The following is a 12071-nucleotide window of genomic DNA, read 5'->3' on the forward strand; positions in this document are numbered from 1 at the left end:
CTGAGATGGTATTGGTGGTAGTGGGTAGCATCATAGACAAAAGATGTTCACATAAGAAAGCAAGAATCATTTTAGACATTCAAAGTAGCAGAAGCAAAGCAGCTGCCAACCAGAGAAACAAAGTCAGAATGAGTAACATATAAAGGGAATCAAACGGGCCTCATAAATTTTGTCAAATGATTTTCTTGCCTCCGAAACTTTTTAACATACCAGTACTTCTCCTTCTCTCTGCTAATAATGTAGTGTTTCAACTATTGACTAGCTATCATTAAAAAAGCAATTCTATAAATATTAAGATTTTTTCTATTTAAATTAAGCAGAAATTAGGAAAACAATATAGTAATGAATACTAAATATGTTCAGATTAAGTGACATATTAAGAAACTGAATCTAAAATGTATATTTTATTCAAGTTTATGTAACACTCATTAATACTGTAAAGTTTTTAAGTCCCTATATGGTAAATATAAGTAGAATATTATTTGATTGCTAAAATATTCCCTGTAGTAATGCTTTAGTCTTTAGGTATTTAAAATATTCTTACTACATTCTATTACACTTGTAGATTTATGTCATAAGGTCCTAACAGACCTACCTTCCCTCATTTAACAAGTAAATACAAAAACAACTAATTAAATGTTCTAGGAAATAAAAGCAAGCAGATTTTGGAGGGGACTTGGAACTTGAAAGGACCAGCAAGGAATTAATTTGCCATTTTTAAGGCTTTATTCTGAAGACCGACTGTAGTTGCAGTGACCCCATCATCTGACCTAGAAAACCTGAAGATAGAGCCCAAAGGCATAAGAAAATGATAGAGGAATCTTAGAAAGAAAGGAAAAACTCAATAAAAGGGAGTGTCAAAGTATGTGTAAAAACTCTGCCAGGTCTCAGGCTGGCCCTTGAAACAGAAGAATGAAAATAACAAAGAAAAGTTATCAGTGAACTTGAAGAAAAATCAATAGCAATTATACAATTGGGAGAAGAAAAAAATTTGAAAAATTAGGGGAAAAAAATGAATAGTCTCAGAGACCTTTGGATGGTATCAAAATGGTCTAACATCCTTCACTAGAGTCTCAGAGAGAATGGAGTAGGAGAAAATAATTGAAGAAATGAATGGTGGAAAACTTCCCCAACTGCAGTGACTAGTGTAAGTAAACAGATTCAAGAAGCTCAGCAAACCCCAAACAAGATACATATACATGTATACAAATATATACACGTGTGCGCACACACACACACACACACAGGCACATTATAGTCAAAGTGGTAATAATCAAATACAAAAAAAAAGTTTTGAAAGCAGCCTAAGAAAAAATACATATTACGTACAAGGGAATAATGACTCAAATGACAGCAAATGTCTCAACAGAAACTATAGAGACCAGTAGACAATGGAACGACATCTTTAAAGTGATGAAACAATAAAATAAAACCATTAATATGAAAAAATAACTTACATTAACTAGTCTTTCAAGACTAGGAATAATTAGAGATATTTCTCCTCCTTTAACATCCGGATCTTTCTGCATTTCTTTAATAGCTTGCAATATTTCTTTCATACCTTCTTCAAGTTGTTTATTTTCTTCTACTAATTCTCTTACTAAAATAACATATTTTTCTCATTGAATGAATAGATCTTTTTTCACAATTTACACTATTCTATATAGATGACAAATATTTCACATGTAGTAAAAATAACCCAGTTTTAAAATGCAATACAGATAAATGTAAAAAAAAGTTCAACTACAAATCCAATACATGCATAGTTGAGCTAAATGATGTATCTATTGAAATCATATACATATACATATAAATCTCATAGCTCAAAGAAATAAATTGTAAGCACACTTTGCCTTCACTTTATATTAAAAATTTTAAACAATTTTTTATCATTATTTTATATTAGTTTCAGGTATACAGTACAATGGTTAGACATTTATGTAATTTATAAAGCGATCTCCCCAATTACTCATTAAATGTTTTAAAAACTTGTTTACTTTCATTAGAGAACAAGAGAAAAAACAGTTACTTATCACAAAAAAATTCAGATTAAGAATATCCTCTGAAAATGAATATAGCAAGGCAAACCAAATGGATGAATGAGACTAATATCTACACATTATGGAGATTAGAAAACAGAGAATGTATTAAAGTCCTTTCAAACCTATGATTTTCAGTATAGGATAAATAAATATAGATAAATAAGAGTTAACAGTAACTTACATTTATTCTGAAATTTAGTTATTATTGTTCTACTTCTTTCTAGATCTCTTTCCTTTTCAATTAGTTCTCTTGAAAGAAATTCGTTCTAAACAAAACATAAACAGAATAAAATTAATTTTTTTACAAAATTTCAGTTTACAGTTTTGAAGTTTTAAAAAGGTTGATTAACTGAGGTTTACCACACCAAAAACAAGATATAGAGACATTGCAGCAATCATAAAATCTAAAATGTACAACAGAAGGTAATCCTCCTCCCCCTTCGCCCTCCCTCAACACCCGTGGCAAAAAGCAAACAGGTATAATGAAAGTTTCTGTCTTTAGTACTACAATCATGTCTTTTAATGGTCCGCCTTTACACTACCTGTTCTGCCTGGCTTCTATGACGTTCAATCTCAATTTCTGCATTTCTACTCTGTGCTTCCTTGATCAATAAATCCTGTGCTATGACTTCATTCTAAAGAAATATTTAATAAATTAGGCAAGTCAGTGAGTTCATATCAAATGTATTGCATTTTTTGATTTTTAAATGTAGAATGTTCATAAATGAATGTTAATGCAGAGACATGAAAAAATCTTATTGTAATTATTACTTATAGAACTCTGTTAGGGAAATAATTAAAAAGAGTTAATAAAAAAGCAATCCTAGGAATATAATTTGGAGGAAAGCTCACCTGAGATCTGAGACATACTAGTTCTCTCCGTAGCTGTTCTATAAGATTTTCAAGTGGATCTATTTGAGATAATTTTGATTGTGTGGTAATAGGCACAGAGTCTGAAAGATTAACGTCAAGTTTACTTTTCAAAATCTCTGTCTGTAAGGGTACTTCATTTTTTCTTCTATCTTCTTTCAAACTGATATCAGCACATTTTATCTGGGTATGAACCTGCTCATCTTCCCATGTTGCTACTTGTGATTTATCCATGTCAGCTTTATTATCATGAATTTGTTGACAAAATATTGCAGATTTTTGCCTAAGTGATAACTTTCTCATTAAGTCTGAAGCTGTTGATAAGGCTTGTAAAGATGAATTGCTCTTTTGTGTGACACTAGTCTTCTCAAGTGCCTGACAGCTTCTTGACACTTTCTTCACAGAGTTGTCAGAAGTAGAGTATAAGTAGTTGTTTATTTCTTCATGACTCTCCCTACTAAAGGTACTGACTAACGATTCTAGATTTCCTAAAGATTGTAGACATGGTGCTTTAAAAATCTCCCTTATTGTAACAGTTTCTGGAGGTGAATTATTATCTTTTACTTGTATGGATGAAGAATGTCTAGTTGAAGAGACAAAAGGATCCACTTCACTTTCTACACTATGTCGAATTTCAGATAACATTCTTGATAATGATCTTATGGTCATATTCTCTTCTGGCACTTTCTGATATGACTGTGGAATACTGAATGATGCTCTCCTATGCAGCAGCTCTATTTTATCTGAACTCCTAATCTGTATTCAGAGTAAATAATGTCTCATTAATCAATCTTTGAAACAAAAGGTTTTTTAAATAAGAAAACATTTTTTATTTAACAGCTATAAAAAGAAGCAATGTCCAAAATGAGATAATGGGGCAGAAATGGAAGAACTGATAACATTTTTCTTTATTCTCTTTGCCATAGCAAATACTGTTTACCTTTGATTGTGTCTCACTTATATTTTTGAGGCTCATGAAATCAAATTTTCTTTCTCCCATTCTATTTTCTTGAAGAAAGTTTTCTGTTAGGTTCAGATCTTCAATAGTTAATCCTACATATAAAAGATATAACAAATTAGAAACATAAAAATAATTCTATTATTCCAATACTTTAATCCTTAAAAACTAGAATCAAGTTTTAATTCAAACAAAAGGCAGAATAATTATTTCCAAAATCCTTGAGACACATGGTGACTATGCAACCTTCTGATTTAACACTTTTAATAAGATATTAATATGAGAAACTAATAAAAATTTTATCTTCTATACAATTCCTTGCCCATTCTATATATTAAAGTATTAATTTATACTAAAATAGTTAAAAGGCACATATAAAGAAAATAGACAAGAATAATGAGTCAAACTGGTTAACACATTTATAAAGTTTTGCCCTTCTAGAGATTTGTTGATGCATTGTAGAAACCATAATGCTAAAAAACCAAAAACAAATAAACACAGAAAAAATACTATTATTTATAGGTACTTATGGACTTGCGCCAAGTTAAAAAAATTCCTTCCCTATGGTCTTTAATAGCTATTTAAAAACTTAACCAAGTGTTATCTTTATTCATGTAAAATAAACAAATAAAAATCTTCATTTTTATTCCACAAAATATTACGTAGTAAAGAATAATGTACAAAGAAAGTTTTCAATGCATAGCTAAGGACAGAGAAAATATTAACAGTAACATATATTAACATAAAAATTACTAAGTTTTATTATTACTAATCACACCTTATTGAAGTTGTATAGAAATTAATAGAAACTACTATAAATTTTCAAAAGTCTATGATTCGGAAGTTTGTTTTTTGTTCACTTGTTTTATTGTTTTTCTTTTTTTACTGGTTTCAGATTTAGGACTGAACCCAATGACACTCATACTTTTTGTCCATCAGGCCATCTCATTTTCATTTATTAAACCTGTATCAGAATCGTAGTAATATAGCAATAATATTTCTAACATACAGAAAACTTCAGATCCAGACAATTCATTTTCCAAGGTTTGAAATAACTGACTATACCTGAAGCTGCAATTCTTTTTCCTTTTTCTTGGGCCATTTGGCGAATTTTTTTTTTCAGATCAAGTCGTTCTTCTTCTAGACTTTCAATCTATAAAGTACAAACTATTAGTATTTTTCTGTAGTTCAACCAGGAAAATAAACAATTGACTACTGCACTTGCCTCTTTCAAAAGAATCTGGTTTTCAGCTCTGTACTGCTGCTGTTTTAAACTTTTGCTATTTCTAAATTCAGTTAAATCAATCATTGTCTTCGGGTCAAGGCCTAAAATAGAAAGTAGTATGATGAAAACCTTATCAACATTCAAATGAACTACAAAAACTTAATAGAGGAACTGGTTATCATCAAACAACTGGTTATAATTTATTTAGTCAGTATCACTAAAAATGGTACATTTTGCGCAAGAATTTTCCTGATGTTTGAATTGTAATCTCTCAAATTTAAATACTGTAACAATTATTAATGGAAATCTTGACAGAACGTATTAGGATCTGTCTTTTCCACGTTTGGCTGTAACAGAGGTACTATAACAACAATTAAGAATAGAAACTCTGGAATAAAACAGAGGGGTTTAATTCCAACTTTCAACTATTAACTAAGTCATAGGGATAATACAGTGTATTTTTTTTTTTTTTGGCTTGTTGTCAGGGGTATAATAAAAATAACTGAAATAAAATACTTAGTGCAGTACCTGGCACACAATAGTCATTATTAATATCAGTATCAAGAATATTATCATAACTAGTCTGACACGTCCAGTGAGCCCATTTCCTAACTTCATATTACTTAGGCAGCTATGCTCTGAAAATCAGATATCAGGATTATCTCAAATAATTATAAATCAAACTTTACGATTTTGTAATATAAAAAATCTGGTATTTGTGAATCTGGATACCTCAATCATCTTTAGGAACTTCTAGATTTAAGTTGCAGTGATCTGACAGGTCAAATAATCAGAAGTCTAATTTGAGGTCTTAGTGTGAATATGGGTCCTAATTAGATACTTTTTCACACATAAAAAAAAAATCTGTGTAAAATATTGATTTTTCCTTTCTCTAGAAACTAGTTGTTACAGATTGTTACATTTCAATTCTAAGAAAGCATTAACTGGTATTTATTAAGTATAATGAAATCATTATTTAGACCTTTATTTTCATTTTAAAGTAACAATTAAGATTGTCATAACATTCAAACTAGTAATATTCACTAATGAACTATTTATTGAAATCAATATACAAACTCTCAAGCTATATTGACCAATCACTTCTTAGAATCTGTAGCAACCTTAAAATAATCAAAGAAAAACTTAAGCAGTCTAAATTATAAAAATACTAAAATCTTAAAAAGGTTTAAATAGTATTTCTGAATGTCCTCAGAAATTCACCTGAAACAAGAGCATTTTGAAAACTAAAATGGGTCATACAGACCTTACTTTTGTTGAAAAAAATTGAAGGGTTAACTTCTAATATGTGGTATTAGCAGATTTTCACTTTTTAACCAAGTAATTATTACTGAGCATAAAGTAGTGCTCCAGGCCCATCATCCAAACCCCATCAAATCCCAATCCAGCTTCAATCAGAACAGCTCTTTTTATTTGTTTTAAATATTTGTAAAGAAGAGTTTATTTTTTTAAAAGAAGCATTCTTTTTAAAAATAATAATAATAAATAAAAACTAAGTTACTTGATAGTTAGGGCTGAGCAAACTACATACCTTAAAAGATGACTTACCCATACGCTCTCTAAGTGCCTCATTCTCATCAAGGAAATCATTGATCTTCATCTCAAGTTTATTGATTTCCTTTGTTAATACTTCAATCTCTCGATCTCTTATTTTAATTTGGTTTTTACAATTCTTTATTTCAATTACAGCTTCTTCTAAACCATATATTCCCTAGAGAAATATCCAATCTAATTTCAATATAACATGGTTTATTTGAATAAATTATCAAATGCATGAATTTATTTTCTTATTAAGTCTGAGGGGAGGTACATATGTACCTAAGATTTACATCACTAAACTGTATTTTTTATTGTGCTTAAAAAAAATAAATCCAGTAATAATGATGGAAAATAGAACAGTTAAAATTTCCCGGTACAGCATCCTAATGGCAAAGTGATTCAAAATATTACATATAAAACACTTCATAAAACATAGAAAAGGAATAGAAGGGGTGAATCAGTGATACCATTACAATATATAAGTCATTAGTTGCCGGAGTGGTAATCAGATTTAAAAATATAAAAGTACAAAGTTAGGCTGTATTGGCAATGTAAGCAACAAAACTGTTCCTGATGTAACTTTTATCAAACTAACCAGTGGTGTCACAATGACACAGATTACAAAGAATCTAATCTTGCTGCCTCATCAAAGCTGATTAACTGCAGGAATAGTTTGAAAACAATTCCCCTGCCAAAAAGTAAGTGAGACCCAAAAGCTTGAATAGTTTAGTATAAATCAATTAGGATAAGCTTTATCATTAAGATACTTCTGAAATGTTTTCAAATTTACCCAGTAAATGGCACAGAACCGTCTGTGAGTGGCAAGAATAATTCTAAAGTCCTTGATTGGTAAGATAAAAATACATACCGATTCATAATCTTTTAATCGCTTCAGAGTCTCAACTAGTTCTTTATCCTTTTCCCGAGCATCAGCCTCAGCCAGTTCAGCTGTTCTCTCAGCCTCTTTAGTTTTCTCTTCTAAAATTTGAATCTTAGACTGAATTTTCATATAATGAGTCTGCTGAGAAAGTGTTGATGTTCCTATAGGGTAAAAATAAAAATCATAAATGAATTGAATTGACTACTTATTCTTTTAAATCACTGGTTCCAATATGGACAGCAGGAAATTTGGTATGTCACTAAAATAGACTGCCAGCTATTTGTCCCTAATATTCAACCACCCTTTTGTCCACTGCAATAGAAGTATGCATTTTTAACTGGACACGTGGCCACTGGAAATAAACACTAAATTTTCACTTATACTCCTGCAGCTATGTGTGGTCATGTGAATAATGGGATAGAAACAGAATGTCCATGTGCATATTTCAAGAAATGTTTTTAAAAGAGAGAAGTGAATCTCTTTTCTCTTTCCTCCCTCTTGCCAGCTGAATTATGCAATATTGAGGCTGGAACTCAGTCTTCTTAGAACATGAGACGAAATCACTTGTTGAGACAGGTGAAGTAACAAGATAAAGGTTATCTAATATTTGTGCAGCTATTACACTAACCCTCAACTTTGCCTCAACTTTGTTTCTATCACAGAAAAATGCATTTCTATTCTGTTTAAACCATTATTACATTTATCTTGTCATCTGCTGCTAAACTTAGTCTTAAATTAGCTAAAAAAAATCCCTACTTATATTATTTTATAATAATAAAATTGTTGCTAAACCAAAATATAGTATTCCTATCATTCTAAAATATCTTGACACAAATAATTCTTATATTCGTCCGTAATAAACATCTACTGATTTATAAGGCATATACTTATGTATAGGCATTGTACTAGTGTGGGAGATCACATGTGTGTAAGAAATAAGCCCTGCTCTCTGGAGAGAACAGCCTAGCTGGAGACATGACAGAGCTGAGTTATTCCACAATATTTACCTGCCTATCCAGATGTGCTCTTTGCTTCTTGCCCCCTCTTCCTTCATCCTGCTGTTTGCATTATGGATGTGGAAGTAAAACTCCATTTTGGATAAGCCAGATGAAGGCAACACCCTTATACAATGGTCTAGAATTAGGAAGTGTCACTTCCTAATTGCCACTGTACAAGTGAGAAATAAATTTCTATCATAATTTTGCTCCCATTTTTCAGATGTTTCTGATAGCTAAACCTAATCCTAACCAATGAAGAGAGAAAACCATTAGCTGTCATGTTTACAAGTTAAACAAAACAGTATATTCCATTACACCTTCTGTGGACTTTAGGGGTCAAATGACTATGGACTAACTGAAGTTTCATTAGATAAGACCTCTTCCTTACTTGATAGCAGAGATCAACCACCACTTTTTCTCCTGGTGGCTGGAATATGCAAAATCTATAATGTCAATTCTTTTTTAAAATAGTCTAAACTACTGTCGAAGTATAATTCTAATACATACATAAAACACACATATAGAAATACATATATCAAGTGGGCCTTGGTGTTTCACAACTATCGTACATTTCCCTAGTCTATTCATTCTTCCAGATGACCATTTCATACTTTCTTTTTTTACTCTCTTCTCAAACTTCTAATGCATATCCCCCTATCCTCACTTTCAGCCAAGAACCTCATTTCTTTGTTTACTGATAAAACAGAAACAATCAACAGAGAAGTTCTACAAGCTCATACCATCAGGACATCAATCCAGCCACCTACATCTGTATCTATGTAATCCACCTTCCTTTCTGTTATTGTGGATGAATGCTCTGTGCTCCTAAGACCAACTACTCCACTAGAATACTAGATTACCATCCCACTGCCTTCGCAGGATATTGCTCCAGAAGTTCTCTCCCTCCCCTGCTTCATCAATTCATCAATTGTTTCTTCTTTAATAGATCTTTTCTTTTAATCTAGAAACATTAATTCTTCCATTTTAAAAAGAAAAACATTTCTTCACCCTTCTTCCCCCTCAAGCAATCGCTCTATTTTTCTCCTTTACTTCATAAAAACAGTTCTATGTTTGAAAGTCTCTATATTTGTTGTTTCATATTAAACCATTCTCTTAAACCAAAAATGACCACTGCTAAATCCAATGGTCAAATAATTTTCAGTGCTCTTACTGACCTAGCAGCAATGAAAACAGCTCTGAACATAGTTGCTTATTCTCTTCCTTGATGACATTCCGCGTGTGGTTTTCAGAACCCTACATGTCCCTGGCTTTCCTCCCATCTCTCTGGCCATTAAAGTCTCCTCTGGTTGTTCGTTTTCATCTCCGCAGTCTCTAAAGTAAACGTATTCCAGGGCTCAGTACTTAGACTTTTCTTCTTTACCAATATTTTCTCCCCTGATGATCTCAGCCAGCCTCTTGATTTCAGCTATCATTTTTATGCACATGGTTCCCAAGTTTATATCATTAGCCTAGATTATTCTCCTGAACCTCAGACTTTTATATACAAGGGCCTATTTAACATTTTCACTCAGATGTCTAATAAGCATCTTAAACTTTACATGTCCTGTTTAACTAAGTAGCTGATCATCTCTAAACCTGATCTTTCCACAGCCCTCCCCAGTGTTCAGACTGAAAGTCCTGAAAACTTTCTCTCACATCCTATATCTGGAAACAAATTCCATTTTTATCACCTTCAAAATACTTTCAGAACTAACTACACCTCATAACTCCACTGCTATTACCTTGTTCTAAGCTACCATCACCTCTCCAGAGGTTATTATTTTTATTATTAATATTATTGCAACAGTCTTATTAACAAGTCTTTGTTTCTGTCCTTACCACTCCTACATTCTTATAGCAGACATAGCCTAGATCAAATTATATCACTGCTATCTTCAGAAACTTTCTTTGGTGGTCCTTCTCACTTAAAATTAAAGCCAAAGTCCTCACATTGAACTGTAAGGTCCTACATTATATGGCCTCTTTGATCTCATTGCCTACGACTGCCCTATTTTCTCACTCTGCTCAGGCATAAAGGCCTCTTTGTTGTTCCTCACACAGGCTTGGTATACTCCTGTTTCAGTGCCTTTGCACTATCCCAGTTTGTGTGAGTAGTACTATTATATAGTACTATATAGTTTGGAGACATCTGCAAGGCTCACTCCCTTACCTCCTTTAAGTCTTTGTTCCAATATCTCCTCAGTGAAGCTTTTGCCTAACTAAATTACAACCAACCGCCAACTACCACCACTATTATTTCACTCACAATTACACACATACACATAGATTCACTTGCTACTTCCCCTCTGTGCCTTATTTTTTATCTTCAGCAATTATAATAAATACATCATGAACTCATTATGACTTGATTGCATTAATGTGCTCTCAAATAACTATAGTATGTAGTGCTGTGGAAATATAAAACCAGTGATGTTTTTAAAGGCTTACATTCAGAGCATATAACCCAGAGTAGGAAGAATATGATAAGACATTAAGTTGAGTAAGGTTAAGTCAAATGCTGCCAAGTCAAATTACTTCTGAAAACTATCGGCAACGCTGCTACATTGATCAAAACTCTATTCTCTTCCATTCTAGGTTAATTATAAAGAGGGGTTAATAAATATAATAAATTATACCACTATATTTCATTTCTTCCATACAGCCAATCTGGTAATAGATTTAATGTAATTTTTATCAGAGAAAAATTATAAAAAACCTATCATTTACAAATTTAAATACTAATATCGTATATAAAGTAGTTAGTATACAGAACAATTTTTTGAAAATAAAATTCAAATAGAGAAAAATCAATAATATATCTATTGACATGTGATTTTAATAAAAATATTTTTAAAATGTAGCAGTATATAAACTAACTATATACTTACAAAATATTCAATTACCTTTGTTTCTTTGGAGCTCATTTTTCAAATCTTCAATAATAAAAGTATTTTTTTCCATTTCTTTTGTATATTGTTCTACTTGTTCAGTGAGCATCTTAATTTGACTGTCTCGTTCTTGTATACCCTATAAGTTATTTTTAAATATTATATATTATCTCTTCATAAGTATTAACATTTTAAAAGAAAAAAGGTAGGTATTATTCTTTTTAACGAGGTCGTATAATATATTTTTCGTGGGTCAAAACTATGCCTTTTACTATTTTGTATACCTTAAATGCACTATACAACATTATATACACTGCTATCACTCTAATATTTAAAGATAATGGCTAACGCTCCAGCAAATAGGAATTCTAGAACTCTTTAATATTTGCGACTTCTTAGAACTATTTTTATGTTACTTTTCCTAGTTATCTATCCAAGTCCATCTTTTTACCTTTTGTATGTTTATGTTTGCCCTGTGCCTTCTCTCTTACTTTATTAACTCTGTAGTATTTCATTCAATAATATTTGTTAAAAAAAAATGTAGTCTACAGCCATGCCACCCTGAACGTGCCCAATCTCGCCTGATCTCGGAAGCTAAGCAGGGTCCAACCTGGTTAATACTTGGATGGGAGACCACCCAGGAACACCAGGTG

The 12071-nt window shown here is 31.6% G+C and overlaps 1 protein-coding gene across 12 annotated transcripts in view; it reads right to left on the minus strand.

Annotated features, from left to right (window-relative positions):
• CEP290 (centrosomal protein 290) overlaps nucleotides 1–12071 on the minus strand; it is an 86932-nt gene that overhangs the window by 55459 nt on the left and 19402 nt on the right. For 10 of the 12 annotated variants that reach the window (XM_025040987.1, XM_015598444.2, XM_015598442.2 and 7 more), the window contains exons 13-21: nucleotides 11434–11557; nucleotides 7521–7693; nucleotides 6662–6824; nucleotides 5096–5196; nucleotides 4936–5023; nucleotides 3853–3965; nucleotides 2585–2677; nucleotides 2224–2308; nucleotides 1458–1600 (exon numbers count right to left, since the gene is read on the minus strand). In XM_025040987.1, the coding sequence (XP_024896755.1) occupies nucleotides 1458–1600; nucleotides 2224–2308; nucleotides 2585–2677; nucleotides 3853–3965; nucleotides 4936–5023; nucleotides 5096–5196; nucleotides 6662–6824; nucleotides 7521–7693; nucleotides 11434–11557 (1083 nt within the window). Of the gene's footprint in view, nucleotides 1–1457; nucleotides 1601–2223; nucleotides 2309–2584; nucleotides 2678–3852; nucleotides 3966–4935; nucleotides 5024–5095; nucleotides 5197–6661; nucleotides 6825–7520; nucleotides 7694–8539; nucleotides 9061–11433; nucleotides 11558–12071 lie in introns of those variants that run through there. The other 2 variants (XM_025040991.1, XM_015598446.2) reach the window with 2 other exon arrangements.

The sequence above is a fragment of the Pteropus alecto genome, unplaced genomic scaffold, assembly GCF_000325575.1.
Source record: "Pteropus alecto unplaced genomic scaffold, ASM32557v1 scaffold76, whole genome shotgun sequence".
In the NCBI taxonomy this organism is placed as follows: domain Eukaryota; kingdom Metazoa; phylum Chordata; class Mammalia; order Chiroptera; family Pteropodidae; genus Pteropus; species Pteropus alecto.